This window comes from Aedes aegypti, chromosome 1 (assembly GCF_002204515.2).
Source record: "Aedes aegypti strain LVP_AGWG chromosome 1, AaegL5.0 Primary Assembly, whole genome shotgun sequence".
Classification (NCBI taxonomy): domain Eukaryota; kingdom Metazoa; phylum Arthropoda; class Insecta; order Diptera; family Culicidae; genus Aedes; species Aedes aegypti.
In genome coordinates, this window is record NC_035107.1 from 177,135,441 (window position 1) to 177,161,771 (window position 26,331).

Genomic DNA, 26,331 nt, shown 5'->3' on the forward strand with positions numbered 1-26,331 from the left:
TTAAGCAACAAAAGAAAAGCTGCACAATGTATTTGTTTGTTTGTAACAACAAGGTGTACTATATAGATGATTCGATTACATCTACCCCTATTCCAGCTTCTTCAAAATGTACCGTTTTGATTCATATTACGGACACTTAAGGCTTCAGTAAAGTACAACTAATCACTAAACATATAAACTGAATCGTTCTGTTCAAAACTTTAGCGTACTCAGGCCTTGCAAACACTTAAATTTGGATGAAGATTTGGATTCCACATCTCTTATTCACTTTTTATCAATAAAAATTTTCGGCCTCTTCATGATTTTTATTCCGGACACAACCACACTTCCGCTTCATATTCCGAACACTTTGATTCGAATTCCGGACAGCTCTTGAAATACACAATCAGAATAGTCGAATCATTAATTAAACACACTAAGCCGTTAGAAAGACGTCAAAACTAGTTGAAAATTGTAAATTTTCATGGGTTGCTATGTAAAATGTTTATAAAAATCATCTTTAAAATTGGGAACTTTTTGACAGCGCGTTTTGAAACATTTCGAGTGAAATCTTTCCCATACAAAGTAGAGTGTCCGGAATTTGAAGCTGTCCGGGATTCGAATCAAAACGGTAAACGGTTTTTAAGGATTCTTTTTTCTTTTCTTATGAATATTCATAACAACTTTAACAGGGTTAAAAAAAGATTTTGAGATAATTTGACAACGCATCATCGATTTCAAAAGGTTCTCCGAAAAGGGGTGGTAATGTTGGGTCCTTACTATATATACATGCAACAGGCAATAATTAGGTTTTTTGTCCATATAATATAGTTTTCAGAAGATCGTTCATAAACTGGCCTCTGCAAAAAGCGAAAAGGATTTTTCTTGATGATGAATCAGATCCATACAAAATTAGAAATTGTGTGATGGACATGAGAAAAAGGCTGCATGCAATTTTTTTTTTCAAATTCGTGTCCACTTTGATACTGTAAATTATCGTTCCAAAATGAAGCATTATAAGACCAATAATAACAAGTTTTGTTATTCGACTCTGGGTGGAGTGGACATTAAAATATATTTTGATCAGTTCAAGCAATGACCTGGACAAATCTCCTTTATGTAATACTAGTACTTACATATAAACCAGACCTGCCCAACGTACGGCCCCTTTTTGTGACCCGCAGAAGGTTTGAAGAGTCTTCTCACATTTGACCAGTTGATTAATCATAAGCATTAGCATTAATGACCGTACAATTCATAGTTGCTACTCAGTGATTGACCAGAATAATCAAAATTGCACAAGGAACCAAGAGATGTAGCTTGGAAGTAACTTTCCATCTTCAATGTACACTTTCGAGAACTCCCAAACATTAAAAAGTTAAAAACGACGCCGGCCACGCTCTTACGGTCATCGAGAATTATAATTATATTATATCTGCATGATCAGGATCACGGTGTACAATATTGAGAAGGTGATATATTCCGAAAACTGACAGCTTCTTGACGACGTCATTCCTATCCATATCGAACAAATTTTTGAAAAAAAATGATCTAATTGTCCGGATGGGATATGGTACGATAGGAGTGACGTCACCAAATTTGATGTTTACACCAGTAAAGAGCCTGCCTTGTTAATTTTTAGGCCGTGATCAGGATGTACCGTGGTAAATGATGTGATTTATGCAACCTCAGTTCAAAAAATCACCTATCACTACTCTAAAGAAAACGTTAACATACGGTAAGTCGACACATTTTAGCGTCGAACCATTCAAAGTTTATTTTTTATAATGATAAAAATCAGGTAAAGAGAAAGGTATGGGATTTTAATGTTAATGTACAAGAGTTTATGTCAATACTTGCAGTGACAAGCTGTTCATATTTTGTCAAATCAATTTATTCAAGTAACACTCCCACCGTTGTCATGATAAAAATAAGTTTCATAATATATTATGCATTTAATATAAAAGCATGAAACAATCTCAATCATCCTTGCTAGACTGAGCAACTGTAAGCTACTTCAATCAGCATGCTCATTTCATAAAAGCAAAATATCACTCCGGCGACGCAAAAACCCGAACTCAATTGCACTTAAAACGCGTGTAAACTAAAACAAGAAAAAAAAATTCGGCGACGACGCAAAAAAAAAACGATTTTTCTGCTTGGACTTTAACGAAGCACTGCCCAGCAGAACGCGTGCAGAATAAACCGATTTTTTCCTGCTATAAACTGCATAATAATTCGTTTATAAATCAGATAAGGTACATAAGAATAATTACAAAAAAAAATATTCTGATAATTCTGATGATTCTGATTAGGGATAAATAAGCTGTCACGGAAACGTTAAGGTGCCTCACAAATTCTTGAACATTTTTTCGGAATTAGAGTCAGTTTATTTACGATTCAAATTAATGAGTTAGTATATATTTTTTTAAAAGAAACTACAATTAAACTAAAAATGTTTTCAAGATGAAATCTACGGCCAAAAATCTAATTGAAAGCGTGAATTATTGTATTGTAGATTTTACTTTAACTATTTGACCAATAACCTTTTCGATTAATCAAATAAATTATCTTAATATTTACCAGTGGCTTGGATTGTTGTACAGGAGATATGCAAAATGATTGAGATAGAAATAGATATTTTGCCCAATTTCAAATGATCATAACTTTATGACAAATGAATGAAATTAGATGCATCCAGAAGCAGTCGACGGCTTATTTGGTCTAGTTTCATAAATTTGCTTGGCCATGCATATTGGCCACAGGACACCGGAGATGTTCCGGATTTTCCGACTTCATGTCCAAATGTCATTTTTTCTGTCGCTTGTATTTTTTTCCGGTGTGAAGATGCATAGATGTTTACAATTTTCCTAAAAATAAGAACTAATAGGAAGTTGAATGCCACCGGACATATTAAGATTCGTTGAAAATCTTCAGAAATATGACCATTTCCGTAAAACTGGTTCGGGAAAATATGGTCAGCCAAGTTTGTATTTCCAATCATGTAAATATTATCCGAAGCTATATCCAAATGAGCATCAAATTCCAAGATGATGCTACCGGTAGAATATTCAGAACCATTAGACGTACTGACCACTCTATAGTAGGTTACAGGTGCCCTGGGGGAAGTGGCCAATTAGGAACATGTTCGAAACCATATCAATATGGGCATCAAACTTCAAGATTTTTGAAGGTGATGCTTCCAGAAGCAATTCAAGAACCACCGACTGCCATGACCACTCAATAGTAGGTTCCAGGTGCCCCGGGAGAAGCGGCTAATTCAAAACATGTCCGGAATTGCATCGATATGGGTATCGAATTTCAAGATGTTTAAAGGTGATGCTCCCGAAAGCACTTCCATAACCACCGGCTGTTATGGCCACTGTATAGCAGGTGCGAAGTACCCCGATGGAAGTGGCCAATTTCGCACATATACGGAATCATATCAATATGGGTAACAAACTTTAATATTTTTGAAATTCATGCTTCCGGAAGCAGTTTTAGAATCACCGTCTACCATGAATACTGTGCAGTAGGTTCCTTGTGCCTTGGAGGATGTGGAGCATTTTCTGAATTACAAGATGTGATAACCACTCTATAGTAGATTCCAGGGGCCCCTAGAGAAGTGGCCAATTCGGAACATGACCACATCCCTCGCAACCTACTATACAGTGGTCTGGTAGCCAGTGGTTAACGAATGCTCCCGGGAGCATCACCTTTAAAAATCTTGAAGTTTGATACCAGGCATGTTCCTAATTGACCACTTCCCCCAGGGCACCTGGAACCTACTATACAGTGGACATAGAAATTAATTGCTCTGTAAATGGTTTCAGAAGCGTTCCCTTCAAAAATATTTGATACCCAAATTGATGTCCATTTTGATGTGGTTCCGCATATGTTTTGAATTGGCCACATCCCCCAGAGTACCTGGAACCTACCCTAGTGTAGTCATGGCAGCTGGTAGTGCTGAAAATGCTTCGGGAAGCATCACCTTTGAAAATATTGAAGTTTGATACCCATATTGATATGGTTCCAGATATGCTCCTAATTGGCCACTTCCCCTAGGGCACTGGAACCTACTATAAAGTGGTCAGTGCATCTAATGGTTTTGAATATGCTGTTGGAAGCATCATTTTGAAGTTTGATGCCCACTTGGATATAGCTCCAGATATACATGAAATACAAACATGACTGACCGAAAATATGCAACCAGTCTTACGGAAATGGTCATATTTCTGAAGATTTTCAACGAATCTTAATGCGTCCTTCAGCATTCAATTTTCTATGCTAGAAAAAATGTGAAAATCTATACAATTTCACACCCCACAAAAATACAAGCGTCAGAAAAAATGCCATTTTGACATGACCTCGGAAAATCCGAAATATCTCCGATGTCCGGTGGCCAGTATGTCTGGCCGAGTGAGTTCCTAGAAACTAGACTAAATTTGCCATCACTCAGAAAGTGTTCAGTTTTCCACCACTATTCATTTTACCACCAATTTACCTAATACAAAAAAGAAAGGATTCAACATAACGAAGATATTTTATTGTAGACACATTGGGGCAAATGTCAGATAAAAATAGCGGTTGAAACATCATGCACTTATTCGCAAAATTAGTCTACAAGACTTTAAAAAAAAATTATCCCTAAATATTTTTGTATATTGTCTAAGTTCTAGCATTTTTTGTTTTAGAAAGATTGGTATAGCACTGTTTTTTTTTTTTTGATTTGTAGAGTTTGCCAAATATTTTTCCAGCTACTCCTCACAAATACAAATAAAAAGGAAAGGGGAGATACTTAGTCAAAGTTATATTTGTATCAGCCATATCGTAGATAAATTAACGTTATATTCTGCTTCGTTTTGTTAGCTTTTTTCGATGTTAAATTTAAAGAAATAGTAATTGATGATGAAATAGTAAGATACGTGTCTAGAAAATTCCTGCTACTGTTTGATGTTCACACCCTTGCGCTACCTAGTGCTTACTTGATCTAGCACACACAATAAGGAGTGATAATGTTTTTGGAAATTTGTTCAAGATGTTGTATTTGTTTTGATGTTGTTCTATGTGTGTAGCTTTGCATTTGATCATTGTTCTTGCAGCCTCAACAAAAGGTATTTTAATGAATGGAATAACATCGAGTCATATTGCATTTTTATTAAGGAAGGAAGACACGTCCTCTTTGCTTGTTTCGACTACAGTTCCAGACATCAGTAATCAGACATGTTGTAATGATATTTTATTTTCATTATTTTTGTTATGTGGACAAACAAAAAATTTAAAATTTATCATCATTAAACATCCGAAAACAAACAATCAGTAAAATTCGTATCTCGATGTTACATTATTAAAACTACTCAAAACTCTACATATACTAAAATTTCTCTAGTTAAAATATACGATAAAATGGAAATAAAATTAGTCAAACAACCAAAGTACCCGTTTAAAAGCCCAAACAATTGTTGTCACAATTAAAAGTCCATTGGATAGAAGTAACTGGTGCATCAGTAAAACAGTAAAACAAACCAAACGTGCTGATGAACGTAGTTTTTCATATAATATATTAATATGCCAGAACATTTTATTCTCAAGTGTATGGTTTACAAAAAAATGAATAATAAATAAGAACGCAAAAAGACATACTGGACAATATTTGAGTTCATAATGATTCGCGAATCATTCTGATATGAATCTAAATGCTTTCTAGAGAGCTTAAATGCAACCAAACAAACTTGAAATTGGTCTATACCTTTTTAACCGGTACTGTACGATCGATTGATTACAGATTAATGAAAAGCTCATTAAGAGATTTTACAATTCCCTATCGTTAAACTACGCCTTAAGTTAAGGAAAAATAAATAAATCAATAAATAACTAAGATAAATAACAGAAAAGGGAATCGAAATTACAATTGCGGATTGAGATTACTTTTGAAAAAAAAACAACATTCCTTAGACAATGCATCTTAAAATTTACAGCTGCGTTCTAACCTGCCGTCGACACCTTTTTCGTAAAGCGCAAGGCGGTACATAACAGTTTGATTTTTGCCTAACTAAAACACGCATATTTTTTCTTCTTTTCGCACACAAGATAGGCATTCCACGTTTAAAATGTTGTATAAAAAGAGCTTTTCCTCACAGTTTACTTTCCCATTGTTCCTTCAGTTGGTATGTTCGTGTTTGATTTTCATTTTTCTTTTTTTTACTTTTCCCGAATCGAGCGGTTTTGCATAAAAACTGCAATTTTCTTAAAAGTAATCAAAAACATTTCAGTGTGTTTTGGGATTCAAAATCCATCGCTAGTCAACAAGTTTTGGGATCCACAAGCATTTAGCGAGTTACAGCGACATCATTTTGCAAGGAGGCATCGCTTTCAATTCGTACAATCTTCTCACGATCGTTGTTTGGGGATTTCAATCTAAAGATTTTGTAGCAAACTGTTGCAATTTAAGTAACAATATCACGCTATTATTACTAAACTCTGCAATGCCGTACGTTAACGCATTGAAGATGCTACGAATTGATGCAGGTGAAATCATCTAATTTCCTCCCGGTGGAATTCCTTTGCGTTGAGGAAATTTCGAGCGAGGAAATTTCCCAAAGGAATGCCTCGACGGGTGTGTTTCAGCGCTATGCATTACTACCCCTGTCGCTTTACAACTAACAACATGCGAGTGGATTATCTATGCTCTTGCCGCATAGTTTGAGCATTGATTAATACGTATGATGTAACAAACAAAATGTTGTGACGTTCACGATTCAACAATAATTTCTAATAAATAACAACGATTGGTGCCGAGCTTTGGCACCATAATGGGATTTGGCCACACGTGATAGTTTGCTTTTTCAAGAGCAACACTACTGAAAGCATGTGGATTGTCACTCACGTTTTAGAGACTGCCAAACTGTTGCTGCAGCTGTTGGTGTAGGTTGGCTGGTCCATGACAGGAAATTGGTGACGAATCCGCTGAACTGTTGCTACTGCTGCTATTGCTGCTCGGTGGCGAAGGCGACTTGGGAGAACCATGCAGTGAACCATGATAGCTATGGTTATGGTGATGCTGCGAATGGGAGTTATGCTGCTGATGATAGTTAAACTGAGAATGGTTGTGCTGTGTCTGTGAATGTTGTTGCATTGATGCAAGTGTTGTCTGCTGAGGACCCACTCCGACAATGGTAGTCGATTTCGAATTGCGCGTCAAAGGCTTATGGTTCTGTAGCGAGCTGTCTCGGTTATGCTGGAACTGCCAACATGACCGGCAGAAGTATCTGAAACGAAAGGGAATCCAACGCATGTCTATTAGAAATGGGAAGCAAAAGTGCTATAACTAGATAACTCGACTTATACAGTTTGTGATCTGAAATTCACTCTCATGACGTTAGTTAAATTTGGGTGCTACAACTGGATATCTCACCATAAGTTCAGAAATAGCTGCCTATCACGATAACGAAATGATAAACTAATTCTGAGTAGAGATTTTTCTGTTTCTAGATAGTTATCAATTGAACTTTTGAATGCAAATCTTTAAAATTATTGATATTAAAACTATCTTGTTAGGGGACCATGGTACAAATCGTACAAATCGGAACTAGTATCAGTTTTTGGTCATATCTTTTCAGCACGATAAACAGCATGGAAAGTTTTATGTATGTTCTTTTCTCGCAAAGAATTTTGTGATATCTCCTACCAGAACATGACTAGACATAGACTAGACTAGACGAATGGATCATTACCCCGAACGCCACTATCCCAAATACGTCACTACCCCGAACGCATTACCCCGAATCCATAACATTTGGAGACTAATTCTAAGTAGAAGGTGGGGAAAAAATTGTACGATTCCTTATAAGTATTAAACAAGTTTGGCCTAAAAATTAATTTTTCAAAAATAAAAGATATAATTCTCATAAAACAACATTTACATTCTAAGTTTCGTTTGAGTTTGTCCTCTACTGTCGATAACACTGCAATGCTCTGAAGAGCAGCTTATTTCTTAAAGAAGGGTGAATTTATTATGAAAAAGGATAACTATAGTTTTTACAAAATAAGGATGTAGTAAAGTTTTATTTTAGACGCTGCTAACCACTTGCTTCACTCTAATTTTTTAGATGTCGACTACTAGCATTGAGATCTTCTAAAAGATATTGTTTCATAAACGATGGTAATAGCAGATCACCCTGATAATATCGCTGCAAGTGTTGTTTATGGAATCCGTTAAAGGACAAACCTGATAGACAATCGTTCCGCGCTAATACGCTAATACGCTAATAGCAACGCTAATACACTTGTACATGTTAGAAAATCGCGACCTCTGATCACCGTTACAGTAATTACTATCGTTAGTGTGTGGGATCATTCAGCTGAATTTCAATAAGATAACCACAAAAATAGTTGTGTTTGATTCAAAACAATGATGATGGCAGAAAAGTGGTGAGTAGTTCCACAAGATACCTGACTATTTTACTGCAAGAAGATAAAAGTAGGGGAAACTTTTGATTAGAATTAGTAGGATTAACGTCAATGAATGCCTTAAGGAAATCCTGCTTTTAAAAAAGCTTTTCCATATGGAAATATCAGTTCCTAGTATATCCAACGAAAACATAGAAGAACAGCATATTTAAGAAAGAAGGGCACGCTTCAGGTGAAATGCTTGCAGCTATGACGTGAATAATCACTGTAACAACGTGATGCTATCGCACAACCTGTATTCATAAGAAAGGAAAATCCTTGTTAAAACATAATTGAAATATTAACATCACCAATAAGTCCACCAGATACTGTATTGAATCTCATTCGGGGTAATGGCTCATTCGGGGTAGTGGCGTTCGGGTTAATGACCCATTCGGGGTAATGGCTTTCGGGGTAGTGACCCATCCGGGGTAGTGGTGTTCGAGGTAATGGGATGGAACATCTATGATGTTACCGCGAACGCCACTACTTCGCATGCTGCTACCTCGATCGCCATTACCCCGAATAAAGCTACCCCGAATGGGTCACTACCCCGAAAACCAATACCCCGAATGGGTCATTAATCGAATAGCATGAGATACAATACAGTGATTTGTTTTGCGTGCAAAAACGATGACCAAAATTGTATCTTGTTTTGCGTGCAAAAAGTGACGCCAAAAATTGTCAATTTACTATTCTTGTACATGTGCCACTAAACCCAGGAATGTCAAAGAACTTTTTAATGCAATAAGATCCACTATCGGAGGAATTCGAACCCATACCATTAATATGGTCTTGCTGAACAGCTGAGTGCTCACAGGTATTTGGACTTGTTGGTGAGGTTAATGTTTTAATTTTGTTTTTAACAAAGATTTTCCTTTCTTATGAATACAGGTTGTGCGATAGCATTACGTTGTTACAGTGATATTCCTGTCATAGCTGGGGCCTTCCTTAGCCGAGTGGTTAGAGTCCACGGCTACAAAGCAAAGCCATGCCATGCAATTTCGTAATGGAAATTTCCTTGACCACACGATATACGAATGCGAAAATAGCAACTTAGGCAAAGAAAGCTTTCAGTTAATAACTGTGGAAGTGCTCTTAGAACACTATGCTGAGTAGCAGGCTCTGTCCCAGTGGGACGTTAATGCCAAGAAGAAGAGGAATCTATCGACACTAAATCAAAATGTATTCCTCAAGAATCTTCTTAAGAACAATACTCAACGGTTTTCGTCTACAGTATGACCCTTTATAATATGGTAAAATCAACAAATGTGCATACAGTATTGGACAACACATTTGCAACTTTTTCGGTTTTCCATACAAAATGATCAACTTTGGTAAGCTAGATCTCAGTTTTTTATGGACCGATTCGAATGAAATTTTCACAGAAAATCAGACATAACTTGAATTTTAACATATTTTTTTGAACATTTATTTCAATCACGAGTTTAAATGTAATAACGATGAGCATGAAACTTTTACTTTTGTTTTGCTAATATCTCAAGAGCCTGTTCATTTTGGAAGAAATAACATTCAACAAAGTTGTTCATTAACTCAAGGGCTAGCATTGCTCGAGCAAGATGACAAATTTGAACCACCAGGCGTCGCTAGTGAGCATGAAAGTTTTGTTTTGCAGATATCTCAAGAGCATCACCACTTAGAAAGATGGCGTCTTCAGAAAAGTTGTTCAGTAGCCCAAGGACTATCATTATTCTTGGCAAGAGATTCGAGATTTTCCCACCAGGCGGCGTTAGTGGGCATGAAAATATTGTTTTGCGGATATTTCAGGATCTTAACCATTTAGAAAGATAGCGTCTTCGACAAAGTTGTTCAGTAGCTCAAGGGCTCAAGCATAGATAATGATGCTAAGAGAATCTAGATTTTAAAGTAATGATAGCCCTTGAGCTACTGAACAACTTTGCCGAAGACGCCATTTTTCTAAGTGATCAGGTTTCTGAAATATCTGCAAGACAAATGTTTCTTTTGTGCATGGATTAAAAATCTCGAAACTTTTAGCTTGAATAATTATAGCCCTTGGTTTATTAAACAACTTTGCCAAAGACGCCATCTTTCTAAATGGTCAGGCTTCTGAGATATCTGAAAAACAAAAGTTTCATCCTCACTAGCGCTGCCCGCTAGCAACATTTTGAGTCAGCTGCCTCTAACAATGGTAGTCCTTGAGCTACTGAAAAACTTTGCCAAAGACGCCATCGCTTCAAGTTGTCGGGATCCTAAGATATCCGCATAATAAGAGTTTCATGCTCACAAGCGCCGCCTGGTGACAAAATCTCAAGTTTATTGACTCAAATAAACGCCCTTGAGCTACTGAACAACTTTGCCGAAGAAACCATCTTTCTAAGTGGTCAGGCTCCAGAAATATTTGCAAAACAAAACTTTCAGGTACACTATCGTCGCCAATTAGCGGAATTCTGAAACTGAATAATTACCACATACCAGCCCTTGATCTCCCAAACAACTTTGTCGAAGATAGTTTTTCTATATTTGGTGCACATGAAATAGGGCTTCGTTCTACTTCGTCGTAAGCGCTATTATTGGTCGTATCAAACTTAAAATGTTCCAATACGGCCGATTTACAAACTTACCTGCAACATAGATTCATTTTCCAAGTGTATTTTTGTGAAAGCTGTCATGGTTTGTACACTTGTACACCAAAAATGCAATAAAACTACTATATTTCGTTAAATAACTTCAGTTCAATCATCCATTTTGCACTTTTTCACCGAAATCGCATGGACGAACACGATTTGAGAGAAACGCCTAACGATCGACACCAAGTCACACCACTTTATGATACAAGTTTCTTCCCGCCAGTCTTCTAAGAGCATCCTTCTGCTCCCAGATTCAAACAAGCATGCTTTGAAATCATCTCAATGCGCGGGATCGTTTCGAATCCTGATTTTTTTTAATCTCAGCGTGCTTGATTTATGCAAAGATTGAATCCCAAGATTGAATCTCTATCATTACGCTCATAGGCAATCGAGTGAAGGTAAAATGCTCTTCGTTTGGAATAGAGGATTGGGACAAACCGACTACCGAACAAGAGAAAAATTAGTATGGAAGGCAATGAAATTCAGCAATTAAGGATAGAGTAGAAACGGTATCATGCCACTGCAAATTAAGACTACTTGTGGTTATTTTCGCTCTTGGGGAAATTAATTTTAAACATTAATAATGTGAACATTTTAACGCCGGAATTTCGTCCAATCCAGACATGGTTGAACGGAAATTCATTCTATGACTCTTGATAGCACCTGATTCACATATTGTTTAAGAGCTCACAGAGCCGTCTTCATGAGGAGTCATTACGTCAGGTCAGACCAAAAAATGTTCGCTAGTTGGTAATGGGAGATTTTAATGTCAATATGCCCAACTATCATTCGTCAAAAACTCGCAATCTATTTGACCACCTAAATAACTTGTCATTTAAGTTGATCGATACTTGGCCTACCTGTCACAAACCAGGATGTCAACCGTCTGTTCTAGACGTAATAATTGGCAATTGCACTGATAAAATTTGTAATGCTTACCAATCGTCTGTTGGGGGCATAAGTGACCATGATTTTATCTGTGTAGACTACAGGTTCAAGCATTCAAAACCAAAGGCCGAAGAGTACTGGGCCAGAGATTACCATAAAATAAACACGGATTCTTTTCTATCTGATTTGCGTGATTGTCGTTTTGATAGATTATACTACTGCCCTACTGTTAATGAGAAACTAAAATGCTTCAATGAAATGCTTTTTTCCACACTCGATAGACACGCTCTTCTGAAGAAAAAAGTTGCAAAAGATCCAAACTGTCCATGGATAAACAGTTATGTAAATCGAATTTTCAAAAATCGTTCCGAAGCTTACGAGTGTTGGAAAGGAGACAAAAATAATGTTCAAAAATGGAATAATTTCAAATGTTTGAGAAATATGACCAATCGTGAAATTAAACGAGTTAAACGTGAATACTTTACAACTCAACTTAGTGCAGATCTACCAACAAAAAAGTTATGGAGTAACATAAAACGTTTAGGTCTCAAACAAACTAATACAAAAATGGGCGGTGGCGATGTAAACGCAACAACGTTAAACAATTACTTTGTTTCACATTACATACCTATCACATTTGTAGAAAATTCAGTCGAATTTGTTGAATCACATTCTGAGTTTTCATTCCGTGGGGTAACTAATGATGAGGTACTCCAAGAATTTGTTTCTGCATCGTGTGATTCCGTTGGAGATGATCTTATTTTCTTGAATGTTTTAAAAATATCTTTACCTGCAACTTTGCCTTATATCACACATCTAATCAATTTCTGTATAACTTGTTCTGAGTTTCCTGCCGTTTGGAAAGTTGCAAAAATAATACCAATAGGAAAGGTTGATAATCCTACCACTGAAAAAGAATTTCGCCCGATCAGCATTCTATGTGCCTTGTCCAAAATTTTTGAATCGATACTTTCAAAGCAGTTGAATGAATATCTGGCAAGAAAGAAATTATTGAGTCCTTTTCAATCAGGATATCGTAAATCTTGTAGCACGATAACTGCATTGATTAAGGTTGAAAACGATATAAGAGAAGCATTAGACAAAAAGATGGTTACGATTATAGCATTACTCGATTTTAGCAAAGCTTTTGATACAATTAGCCACAGTTTACTTTGCAACAAACTTATACATATTTTTAAATTTGATATTCTATCGGCTAAGCTGATAAACTCTTATCTGTCGTGTCGTTCACAATACGTTGATTTTAATCACACCAGATCAGAGAAAATTTCTGTTCCCTGTGGAGTACCCCAAGGGTCAATCCTAGGTCCGCTTCTTTTCTCGATGTATATTAACGACCTACCAATGGAGTTGTCTTTTTGCAAATTTCACTTGTATGCTGATGATTGTCAACTGTATATATCAGATACAATAAACAGTCTAGAAAATAGTATAGAGAAAATTAACTCAGATATTCAGAACATTTTAAACTGGTGTGAACGGAACGGACTAGTATTGAACTCGAGTAAAACACAAGCGATTATATTTAGAAATAAGCGTACTACAATTACATGCCCTTTCAAAATTAAGATAGGCAACGATGCCATTGAATTTTCAGATACTGTAAAGAATCTCGGATTAATAATGGATTGCAGATTAAATTGGAATGACCAAGTCAATGCTGTATGTAATAAAGTGTATAAGGCTCTTCATTCTCTTGTTGTTGTAAGAAGTAGCACTCCGCAACACACACGACTTCTACTTGCTAGATCATTAATTATTCCACTGTTCGATTATGGAGATATTTTATACTCGCTTATTTCGATGAAAAATCTACGTAAACTGCAACTAGCCTTCAACACTGTTACTCGATATGTTTTTAACCTCGGAAAATTTGATCACGTATCCAGATATGCAAACTCGATACTTGGTAGAAGTTTCGCTAGCCATTTAAAACTTCGAATCTGTACGCAAACTTTCAAAATCTTAAATGATCCTCCATTGTATCTAGAAAATTTCTTTTCATATGCACGATCCATGAGAGCACCTTTATTAATTGTGCCTAGATGTCTTTCTGGTGATCTGAAAGATTCGTTTCGCCATCGTGCAATCAAAGCCTGGAATGAGTTACCGAGAATGTGTAGGTGTGAGAGAAATTATACACGCTACGCCTGCTCAACGTAGCGCATGCACGCTACGCCTGCTCAACGTAGCCCATGTGTTAAAACTACACAGAATGAGGCAAACAATGCAGGACTCTCTGGCTGAGTGAAAATTCTGTGTAAGTCGCACTCATGCTATGTGTAACCGATGTGTTGGCCATTGGCTGTGCGCGGATCGATGGATATGGAACTGTCAGTCATCTCCCGCGCGGCAGCAAACAGTTGGCCGTTGGTAAGATGGGGAGTTTTCAGGGATTTTTTACAGCGAAAAGCCGGAAGATGGTCGCAAATAAGAAAGTTTTTCCCCCATTTGCTTCCGCTTCGGCTATTCGAATGAAAAAGTCTCTGAAAAACTTTAAAATCGGAATGATTTTTTAATGTTTTCAGAAGCAAAACAAACATGGAAGCGAATTCCGCATTCCAAGCGTTCCTCCTCTGTGTGCATTTCACTCATTCGGTTTGTTTACCACCGTTTGCACAAAACTGTGTACAGCCCCCTTTGCACAGAATCTGTGCTGCATGAAGAGAGGCCGATTTTGTGTACTCGGCACTCATTTCTGAGCGGATGAAGTTTAGCGTGTGTGTTAAAACTACACAGAATGAGGCAAACAATGCAGGACTCTCTGGCTGAGTGAAAATTCTGTGTAAGTCGCACTCATGCTATGTGTAACCGATGTGTTGGCCATTGGCTGTGCGCGGATCGATGGATATGGAACTGTCAGTCATCTCCCGCGCGGCAGCAAACAGTTGGCCGTTGGTAAGATGGGGAGTTTTCAGGGATTTTTTACAGCGAAAAGCCGGAAGATGGTCGCAAATAAGAAAGTTTTTCCCCCATTTGCTTCCGCTTCGGCTATTCGAATGAAAAAGTCTCTGAAAAACTTTAAAATCGGAATGATTTTTTAATGTTTTCAGAAGCAAAACAAACATGGAAGCGAATTCCGCATTCCAAGCGTTCCTCCTCTGTGTGCATTTCACTCATTCGGTTTGTTTACCACCGTTTGCACAAAACTGTGTACAGCCCCCTTTGCACAGAATCTGTGCTGCATGAAGAGAGGCCGATTTTGTGTACTCGGCACTCATTTCTGAGCGGATGAAGTTTAGCGTGCATGCGCTACGTTGAGCAGGCGTAGCGTGTTCACATCAATGTGTGCGCGATTCTCGGCGTTGAAAACGGTTCCTTTGATTGTGTTGTTTTCGCTGCACTGTGAGCAAATGCCATAATTGTTCGGTCAAAAGGAATTGTGTTCATATGTTTGGGCTGAAGTTTGATGACGAACAATGAATTTTAATGGAAATTAGTATATTCCATCACGCTGAAGGAATGGAGGGAGATGCCTGTAGATCTATATATTCTAGTAAAAGATTTTATTATAACGTTGATATATTGTGTTTTGACCACTCAATATATCACAGTAATCTGTAAGTTGTGAGACGTTCAATACAGTAAAATTGCAAAACATTCAAACTTTGCATGAAAATATCTTAACGAAGTAAACTTGTATGGCAAACTGAAACAGACTAAATAAAGTAGAAAAAGTATCTGTAAGTCGGAGTTTAGGGTTCAACATACGCTATATTGAAAGAACTGCTCGTTACTTCGAGCTAGTGGACAAAACACAGAATATCGAGTAAAAGAATGTTGACTGTATTGTTCTTGAGCTCATAAATTTTCGTTTTGTTTCGTCCAACTACTTTGGATACAACATGGCTGAAGTATTGAAGAAGATGCTTTCAAGTAACTGATTTATTGATATCTCTATTTGTTTTTTTGTAGTCTACTGCATTCCTTAGGATTTTTCGAAGACTTTTTCTTGACCACAACAGAAACATAGACATAATCGATCAATATCGCCACTTCTATGATTTTCTACCATATCGAGAGCACTTTCACGTAATGGAGCTCTTACAATAGGTTGAGTGGTCGTTGAAAATCAAGAGGTACGTATTGAATCATATCAAAAGGTCCGGATTGGACCAATACGCATTTTATGATTTTCAAATACGGTGAGTACAAAAAGTGTATAGACATATCAAAACCATATGGTCAGATGAAATCTTAGGCTGAGGGGATTTGATTATAAAATAATATAGAAAGATTGAAGAATTATTGCTGCTTATAGGAGCGTGGAAATAATGCAAACACTAGAGCGAGCTCTTCAAAACAACACCAAATTAACAACAATAAAATATAAAAAGCTTACGGAATAACTGAAAATCGTCAAATTTATTGTGCTAGATCAATGTCAGAAGGTGTGTAGTAAAATGGTATCAACGAATCTTTACAGTAGCGCCAGTATAAAGAAATGCTTGATGGTTCGAAATAGAACAGATTAGGGTAGATTGCCAATTATTGCACACCACCCAATTATTGCGCACATGCCAATATTCGGGAAATACTACACTGATGACAATGAAATGAACCCTAATATTTATGCTACACACAAATGAATACTTCATTCCAGCTACCAGCGGTTTTTTTCCCATTGAAAACTTAAAAACTAAGCACTTAAATCGAAGTTAAACTATCGTGTGCAGCGCCATTCAATTAGCTCCCAATTTGTTACGCCATGTCTCAAATATTTCCAGAAATGAAATATCTTCTACCAAACTCAAATCTTAATGGATTTAAATTTTTTCAACGAAAATGAAGATTTATGTTATGGTTGCGTAATGCGAGGAGAACTTATTTGAAAAAACATGATTTTCTTTGTAAATATTAAAGCGTCCAATAATTGGCGCACCGCCAGCAGCTATATCCTAATTTATTGGCTATGGAGTAAACGCCGCGAGGTAGACAATGTCCAATATAATAATACAAAATATAACCAAACTGACAGAACAAAATGCAGCTTTTTCTCTGATAAATTCATTATTTCATCTAATTATCATGCTAACTCATCGAAGTTTGCAACAATTGGATTTTGGCAAGGGGTTTAAATGTAGAAAAAAGTCAATCAAATCAATTAAAAAGGGCAAAAGTCGATGGGAATTCTGATTGCCGAGTATATTTTCTAATTTTGAGCGAAATTCAGTTTTAGTTTAATGGATTCCGACATATTTGACAGCCAAATTACTTACGCTGCTTCCTCCGTGCAATAATTGGCAAATTACCCTATGGCCTTGGAAGGCTCAATTTATTTGAGGGAGATCGCCCAGTACCGGACACCTAAGCCACTAAATTCGTAATTCAAAAACTATTTTATGCAGTCTTGGTGCCTATTTATGATAAATATTATCGTTTTTGCAGCGTACAAAAAAAAAAAAAAATGAAAATATAAATATTTGTAAATATAAATATTTTTACATTGCACTTTGATGATGTATTTCAATTCGAAATTGACCAATATTAAAAGGTGGCACCCAATACCGGACACAATTCTGTAAATTTGTGCATCATTGAATGTTTTTACTCAAGGATTACTGCCAATTCAATGAATTTGCAAACATTCACAAAAGTAATATGAGTTTTACTTAGTGTGCAAGTGGTTCATCAAAAAATCACTTTCATATATGATGAAAAATAACACATTTTACGTGATGTTCTGAATTTTTATTCTTCTTATTTTTATTGCACCTTAGAGACCATGATCAATAAAATCCATGAAAAATTAATATTTTTGAAGACATTGAAGCAAAAGATGGTTTTCCATTATTCCTGCGAGATGTAAATTATTAAATATTTTTCCACACTTAAAATCATTATTAAATAAGTTTAAATTTAAGGCGATACGTCAACTTTTTATCGGTTTTCAAATATAAAAAAAACGTGAATATTTCAAGGATGTGTTATTCTACGCAACCTCTTTATAATAGCTACCTTTTCTTCTACTACACAATCTTGATTGGACCATGATTTCTCAATTTTTCGACGGTGTCCGGTATTGGGTGCTGTCCGGTACTGGGGGATCTACCCCTACTTTTTTCATGCGCCATCTTCCAGATGACGAGATGAAAATAGCAGCTCAATGTCCTTCAACTAAATTAGTAATCTTGTATGTACCGCAAGACGGTTTGTAGAGTTGTGCAAACATCTCTGAATTTCAGTTCCATTAAATCCCGGAAAGCTGGGTTTAACGGCTGAGCTCTGATTTTCAAGAGATCCGGTCAATTTGTTTGCTTCACTGAATATAATCGAAATATCGTTTTGAACGATGATAGATTCCACTGATGTCCTTTTATTCAACCATTGCTTTTGTCGATTGCTTCTTATTTTTCTAAATCTTGGTGATCAAGAGAAATTTTTAGAACTGCGGTTTAATAAAAATAACATTCCCATCTAAACACCATACTGAAATTCATTCATGCATATGCTTCTTGGAAAGATTGTTTCCAAAAATGATAAATTTGCAAAAAGTTAGGGACTGATCTTTTTTTCGTGTTCAAAACTCCAAATCCCCCTCGTTGTCTTTGCCCATACAATCTTAAAATTGTAGCGATCTTTGGCCAGACCCTCCCACCCCAATAGATGATAACGTATTTTATGGTTAGCCATGGCGTCATTACGGTAATTTTTCTAATATCATGTGGCATCATCACTCACCTGAAGCAAACAATCTCTCGACAAAAATAAGGTCCGTGTTGAACTCCACACATTGAGCAGAGCGAATCCTCCAGATAAGGGTCAACCTGTAGCTTCTTCGTGAATTTCGCTGTTTTAATCTCGATAAACGCAGCCACAACAGCCTTCATATACGAGCGTGAATTGTTGAAGGTCACCCGAGCCGATCCAAGGGGATACTTGTACTTATCTGTATCGATTCCAACGTACACGACTCCGTCAAACAGATCGTTCATAATCTTTGCCAAGCCTTCGGCCGTCAGCTGTCCATGAAGCGCTCCAACAAATACGGTTTTGGTCGGGTCAAGCTTTTGCGAAGTGGATTTCACGTAGTTGGAATCGGCAATGTTCCAAGGAATCACTTCGACGTCTTTTGATTTGATTCGTTTTGAAGAGATTTTGAAGTTGATTCGGGCCCCAGGTGCAGGCAGGGGTTTATTCTGATGCATTAGCTGCAACTGTTGGTTGGATTGTTGCACTAGTTGTAGCTGCTGCTGATCTTCACCACCAGACGAGTAGGAGAGGATGCTGGAAACAGATGAATTGGAACCACGACTCGAACCATTATAGCAGTTTGCGTCCGTATAGGTACAGGCCTGCAGCAAAGCTTTGACCTGTTTGTCCGATTCGAAAATAATGTAGACGTATCCTTTCGGCTGTGTTGCCTGCTGTTCCTTGCCTGGCCATTCAACCCTGTGATGAAAATAAATAGTATTCGTTTTAAATTTTAAATATTATTTTGATTGTTTCATAATAGCATTCATCAAAAAATCGTACGTCTGGACGATTTGTCTCACTACAAAGCGAAGCTATACATTTAAACTCATCCTTATCTCACTTCATTGATGAGTTGAACCTTACACCGGGACTATCAAAGATAAATTAGCAATAGGATAGATTGCCAATTATTACACACTTTACAAAATTTTGAAATATTGCATAGGAAGCAATAAATTTAAACCGTTTTGTTTGTGTTTAACAATACTCTATACAGCATTCAAGCTAACAGCAGTTCAATTCTCTTTAAATCGTTTAAAATCCTTAAATGATGTACTTCAGCTTAATGTTTTCTGTAAGAGGTTGTCCAGAAAAAACGTACCATTCAGTGCATAAAAAAAAACAATTAAGTATTATATATCGTATTAGGGACAATAGACCGTGTTGTGCGATAGATACAATTCAATATTATGTAACGATCACTGTATTGTTTTTAACTGTTTTATATATTACGATTTTGTTCAAATTCTGTGCAATACAGGTTCAGAAACCACGAAATATTGGGTGAAAAATATTTAAAACCTGAAAAAGTAGTTTTGTTAACATCAGTAATTTTAACAGTAACTCGAAGGACGAATGTAACAATGTTAAAAATCTTTACTTCTACAGGATTTGAAACTTTTTTGCTGTCGTGCCAACACGAATATCCGAACTGTTGGGGAACAATCCATATTGAATTATTTATGTATAGTAGAACAATACACAAATAATCATTAAAAATAATACATAATATTTAAAAAAAATCCAGATAAATTCTTTTTTTTAATTTTTGGCCACGAAACAAACTGAAATTAATTCAGGGAAGATTTTATTCAATATGTTAAAAAATCACTTTATAAACATTTATCCCATCCGGCACCGTAGTTCGAGTATGATTCTTTCGTGAAATTATTCGATTATCAGTCAATTCTAGCCACGAATAAAAATTTTGTCAATTGTTTAAATACATACTTGATGGAACCGAATGGTTTGAAAATCTGCACCAACGACTGCTCACTGATGTCCCAAGGCATGCCGCCAAGAAAGATTTTCGAGGAGTAAGTCACCAATCGATGGGAGCGTGGAGGAAGCACGCCGCTCCATGTACAGGTTGCATCGTAATGAGCTGAAATAAGTCAGGCAAAAGAGATGTAAAACACGGTTAGCAGGACGTTCAAGGAAATTGAATCAAGCTTCGACGGCAAATGCGGTATATCTGTGTGTGCCATGGCGTGTAAATGAATGAGTGGCGGAAATGAATTACCAGCTGATGAACGGTGAAATCGTGCAATCCGGTCCAGATTGATATCGTTGGCGCCACTGCTGGACGATGGTGGAGAGTTTTGCAGCGACCAGTTTTTAAGCTAAAGAAAAGTGGGAAAATTAGAGGTGAGCAAATGTTTATCGAAAACCGTCTGTGATGATTTCAATTCTGAAATTAATTAGGAAAAAAACGATATTCAAAGTAATTAGGTACAGAAAGGTGGCAGAAAGTGACACATATATGTATGCCCCCACTGAATATATGCATATGTTATGTGGGGGCATTTTGTGCCACATACCGAAATTTCCATGAGTATTAGTGTAAAAAATGTCTAAAAAGTAAAAATATATTGAAAATTTTACCGATAGAATTTTTTTAAACTTTTAGGTTATGAAAAATAAGTAAATACGATGTACGTAGTGTTGACATTATTAGATGCTCTTCTGATAAAATATCAATGTTTTCTTGTTTTTCGGTATAAGACTATAATATTTCATTATATAAGATATAGTACCAATAATCTCAGATGCCTTCTCATTGCTACATCAGTACATTGGCTCACCTGTGTGTTATTGTAGTTTGGGAGCAGCTGATTGAATTGATACTGTTGCAACTGCAATTGTGACAGTTGTTGCGACTGCTGCAATAGACGCAACGTGTTCAGGGCCTGTAGGTTCTGCAACCGTTCATAGTCACTGACAAAGCTGTTTCCACCACCACCACTTCCCCCGTTGTTTCCAGACTGACTGTTGCAACTTCCATTTCCGAAGGAAGATCCTCCTTGTGATTGATGCTGATAGAACTGATTCTGATTCGACATCTGACTGTACTGTGACTGTGTTGATTGGGAGTTGCTGTTGGTACTATTGCTGTTGTTACTGTTGCTGCCCGAGCTACTACCATAGTGATGTTGGTTGTGTCCGTTTTGATGCTGCTGGTTGATGGCGAGATAATTGATCATGTCCAAAATGTTGGCGCTATCAAAATTGGACAGCAGACTCGACTGGTCATTGTCGGGCGGGGAATTGGAACGTGACAAAGACTGATTGCCACCGAAGAGAGAGGAGGTGCTATTCGCCTCATAGTTGTGATTCAGGTCGCTGAGTTGTTGCGATCCGCGAAAATATCTTGCACACATGCCAGTGGAAGATGAGTTTGGTGATGTGGGCAAAGAACAGTCGTATGTACCCATATTGCGTTGCAACAACTTCAACGTCTCAGACGTTAAACTGCTCGGTCCATTTGAGCCAGATAAATTAATATCATTGTCGAACTGTAAAATACAAAAATAAAACATTGTTAAGTTTACAAGAAAAAGGTTGTTTCATTCTATTTGATTTTCTTTAACATTTTAATTTGGAGGACTTAAGTACAAGTCCAATGCAGACAATTTTGCAAACAACTAAAAACCACTGTTGAAAGTCGTTCGATAAATGAATTGATGAATCACATGTCCGGAATTTTAGACAAAATAATGATACAAAAACAGAACTTTTCAGAGCTTTTTAATCTTATTTATCCCTTTTCGATTCTTGTTTGGACCCGTGCTATCAATTTTCCTTTTCGGACACCGTCTTGGAAAAAAAAAAACTTCATAGAAGTTCTCGTCGATTATTCACTGAATATGCTTGCCATCACAAACAAAAGAAAGGGTCAATCTCTGAATTCACAACTTCCTTCCAAAAAAGTGGGTTTTGAAACTGTCACTTAATGTGGAAAAAATGGAAGAAAGGGCGTTTTTCTGGATTGCCCGCTTTCTTCTAAGGGTAAACTGATTAACCCCCCTACCGGCAGCTTCATTTTTGCACCACAAAAAATATGCTAACGGCCATAACTTTTTTATTTTTGTTATTTTTACACAATTTGTTTACAAACTCTCAAAAAACTCTTCTAAAATAAAAATCTGTGTCAATATTGATCTTTGGTCATATGGTTTTGAAGATATTTAGATGTTCTTTGGGGGACCAACAAATCCCATATAAAAACTCTTTGTCCGCCATTACTATTTTTATTCAATTTATCAAAACACAAAAATGTGGACTAAACAATGTCAGGTTATAAGAAGCTTCTCTTAAAAAATCATGGAAATCGGAGGAGTTGTCTTCAAGAAATCTGAAAAGCCTATTTTAGTTTTACCAAAATAAGAGTGATAGTGTTGTCAAACACAAAACATCTAGTTATAAGAAATGAATGTAATGTTTGAAATACCACTGGAAAAAATCAATTTATAGCTGTTCTTGACTTTACGATATGTACTTTGTTACTTTCGCTGTAGTTTATATCGAAAATCTGTGATTTGTATAAAATGAACTTTACTTGGGAATTCTAACAATCAAGAGCACATTTTTAGATTTCTGGATTCTTTGTAATACCTATTTTCATTCATAACACTGTTCGACAAAAAAAGTCGATCTGAATGCACAGAGACCGGACACCCCGGGCTTGAAAGTATAAAAATAAACGAAAATAATGGCGTTTTCAGAATGTTCGTGTCTGCCCCAGGTCATTTTTAAAATATACTTGAACTTTTTGCATTTTTTATTTAAAAATCTAATCTAATCAATAAATCGACTCAGTGTTTTATATTCAGGACAGCGGAATTCATGTGCCATATAATGTTTTCAACTTTAAATACAATATGAAGAGTTGTAATAAGATTTGCAGGGAGCCCTCCCCCCTTTTTTGTACCCTCCCCATTTTTAAAGCATCGCAAATGATGGAATATTTGATATACAGGGGGTTGTCAAAATAACTGGGACAGGCAAAAATTGGGCCAACTTTGGAATGCTGTAACTTTGACAAAAATTGACCGATTTAAAATCTTTAAGAAATAATGGACGAGTCAACTAATCTAGTTTTGAGGTGCATCCACGGAGATAAACTATGACCACCGGATATCGGTGATAATCCGGATTTCCGGAAGCAAGTCTTATGCAGTAAAATTATGACGTGTTTTTAGCAAAGGTCTCGGCTAAAATATCAAAATTTAATTACACATGAAGATAGAAGATCAAATTCTGAAGCGATTGGTGCGCCAAGTATTAAGATCGGTCCAGAAACAACCAAGATATGGCCATTTCCTCGGAATCGGTGCCGGTTGTAGATCCGAATTGGGATCAAACAATTTATTCACTCAAAATGTGTCGCGAAATATTGTTTTCAGCCCTAGCTTATCATAAAATACCCTATTATAAATTGAAAAAGAGTCTTGTACAGATTTGGCCACTCATGGCGCCGCCAAGTGCCCCGGGGGAACCTTGCATAGGGGACATTTCGATTTTGACACCAAAGCATATCATGCGACGGCTCATTCTTCATGTCTTGTCGTAAATAGGGCAACTGTAGACTCAAAATGGATAGTTGACTACAGTGACTACTTCCGGGACCACCGGATGTCCCCGAGGGAACCTGTAATTAGGGACAATTGAAATTGAACTCCAATACATATCGTGCGACGGTTCATTTTTTATGTCTTTTTTTATAGGGCTATTGTAGACCTAAAATGGATAATTGACTACAGTGGTCACTTTTGGGACCACCGGATAACCCTGAGGGAGGCTGTGATGTCCCCAATGACAGATTCCTCCGGGAAATTCCGGTGGTCCCAAAAGTGGCCACTGTAGTCAAATATCCACTTAAGGTCTACAATAGCCCTATTTAGCACGAGACATAAAAAATGAACCGTCGCACGATATGTATTGGAGTTCAATTTCAATTGTCCCTAATTACAGGTTCCCTCTGGAACATCCGGTGGTCTCAAATTTGGCCACAATATTTAAATATACACATTGAGTCTACAGTTGCCCTATTTACGACAAGACATGAAGAACGAACTGTCGCATGATATGCTTTGGTGTAAAAATCGAAATGTCCCCAATGATAGGTTCCTTAGGGAACTATAGGAGGTCCCCAAAGTGGCCATTCTAGTTAAATATCCATTTTCGGTCTAAAGTTGACCTATTCATGACTAGACATGAAGAATGAGCAGTTGCACGATGAGTATTGGAGCTCAATTCCAATTGTCCCCAATCATAGGTTCCCTAGGGGACACCCGGTGGTCCCAAAAGTGGGCAATTCAATCAAATTCCCATTTCGAGTCTACGGTTACTCTATTTACGATAAGGCATGAAGAAAGAGCCGTCGTATGATATGTTTTGGTGTAAAAACAGAAATGTCCCCAATGACAGGTTCCTCCGGGAAATTACGGTGGTCCCAAAAGTGGCCACTGTAGTCAACTATCCATTTTGAGTCTACAGTTGCCCTATTTACGACAAGACATGAAGAATGAGCCGTCGCATGATATGCTTTGGTGTCAAAATCGAAATGTCCCCTATGCAAGGTTCCCCCGGGGCACTTGGCGGCGCCATGAGTGGCCAAATCTGTACAAGACTCTTTTTCAATTTATAATAGGGTATTTTATGATAAGCTAGGGCTGAAAACAATATTTCGCGACACATTTTGAGTGAATAAATTGTTTGATCCCAATTCGGATCTACTACCGGCACCGATTCCGGGGAAATGGTCATATCTTGGTTGTTTCTGGACCGATCTTAATACTTGGCGCACCAATCGCTTCAGAATTTGATCTTCTATCTTCATGTGTAATTAAATTTTGATTTTTTAGCCGAGACCTTTGCTAAAAACACGTCATAATTTTACTGCATAAGACATGCTTCCGGAAATCCGGATTATCACCGGTATCCGGTGGTCATAGTTCATCTCCGTGGATGCACCTCAAAACTAGATTAGTTGACCCGTCCATTACTTCTTAAAGAATTGAAATCGGTCAATTTCCATCATTTGCGATACTTTAAAAATGGGGAGGGTACAAAAAAAGGGGGGAGGGCTCCCTGCAAATCTTATTACAACTCTTCATATTGTATTTAAAGTTGAAAACATTATATGGCACATGAATTCCGCTGTCCTGAATATAAAACACTGTGTCGGTTTATTGATTAGATTAGATTTTTAATTAAAAAATGCAAAAAGTTCAAGTATATTTTAAAAATGACCTGGGGCAGACACGAACATTCTGAAAACGCCATTATTTTTGTTTATTTTTATACTTTCAAGCCCGGGGTGTCCGGTCTCTGTGCATTCAGATCGACTTTTTTTGTCGAACAGTGTAATTCAGGGATACTATTAAGCATTCTGGAATTCTTTATGGAGTTTTAAAACCCATGGAGAAATGTTGGGGATCCGGTGGTGATGTTTCGAATTTAGGTGGAAACAAAAGAATTCTAGTTAAAAAACTTTTGGGGCCCTATTTGAATGTTTGAGGCTGCGATCGGAATCTTTAGGATTGCTCTAGGAATGTCTGAGATTTCAGTTGATGTGTGTGCCGAAGCGTATTTCACCGATGGCGACGTATGCAGGTATTTCTGCTGGCTCTTCTGGCGCAATGCCTTACATCCTTCTTGGCGACGAATGCGGCCTTGTTAGGCATGGATGAAAAAAGTAAAAAAAATTACGGTAAAAAAATGTTTATTGTTTTATTTATTTTATATAACTGGGAAAAAGCAAGGTCTTGCTGAATAGATGCTCGATCACCGCTACGCTATGTGGGCCCCTGTGATTAGAACCCCTTACTACTTTTAATTTATTTGAAAATTTGGAACTGTCGTCTACAGAGCCTTGAAGTTGAAAAGTATTGAAAGTTACCCCGTT

The 26,331-nt window shown here is 37.0% G+C and overlaps 1 protein-coding gene across 15 annotated transcripts in view; it reads right to left on the bottom strand.

The window, feature by feature from the left end:
• Window positions 1–5,513: 5,513 nt before the first annotated feature.
• Window positions 5,514–26,331, bottom strand: part of LOC5574593 (cytoplasmic polyadenylation element-binding protein 1) — a 129,949-nt gene continuing 109,131 nt past the window's right edge. For all 15 annotated transcript variants that reach the window (XM_021854060.1, XM_021854039.1, XM_021854023.1 and 12 more), the window contains exons 5-9: window positions 21,227–21,937; window positions 20,665–20,764; window positions 20,373–20,526; window positions 18,627–19,337; window positions 5,514–7,247 (exon numbers count right to left, since the gene is read on the bottom strand). In XM_021854060.1, the coding sequence (XP_021709752.1) occupies window positions 6,869–7,247; window positions 18,627–19,337; window positions 20,373–20,526; window positions 20,665–20,764; window positions 21,227–21,937 (2,055 nt within the window). In that variant the 3' untranslated portion in view covers window positions 5,514–6,868. The remainder of the gene's footprint in view (window positions 7,248–18,626; window positions 19,338–20,372; window positions 20,527–20,664; window positions 20,765–21,226; window positions 21,938–26,331) is intronic.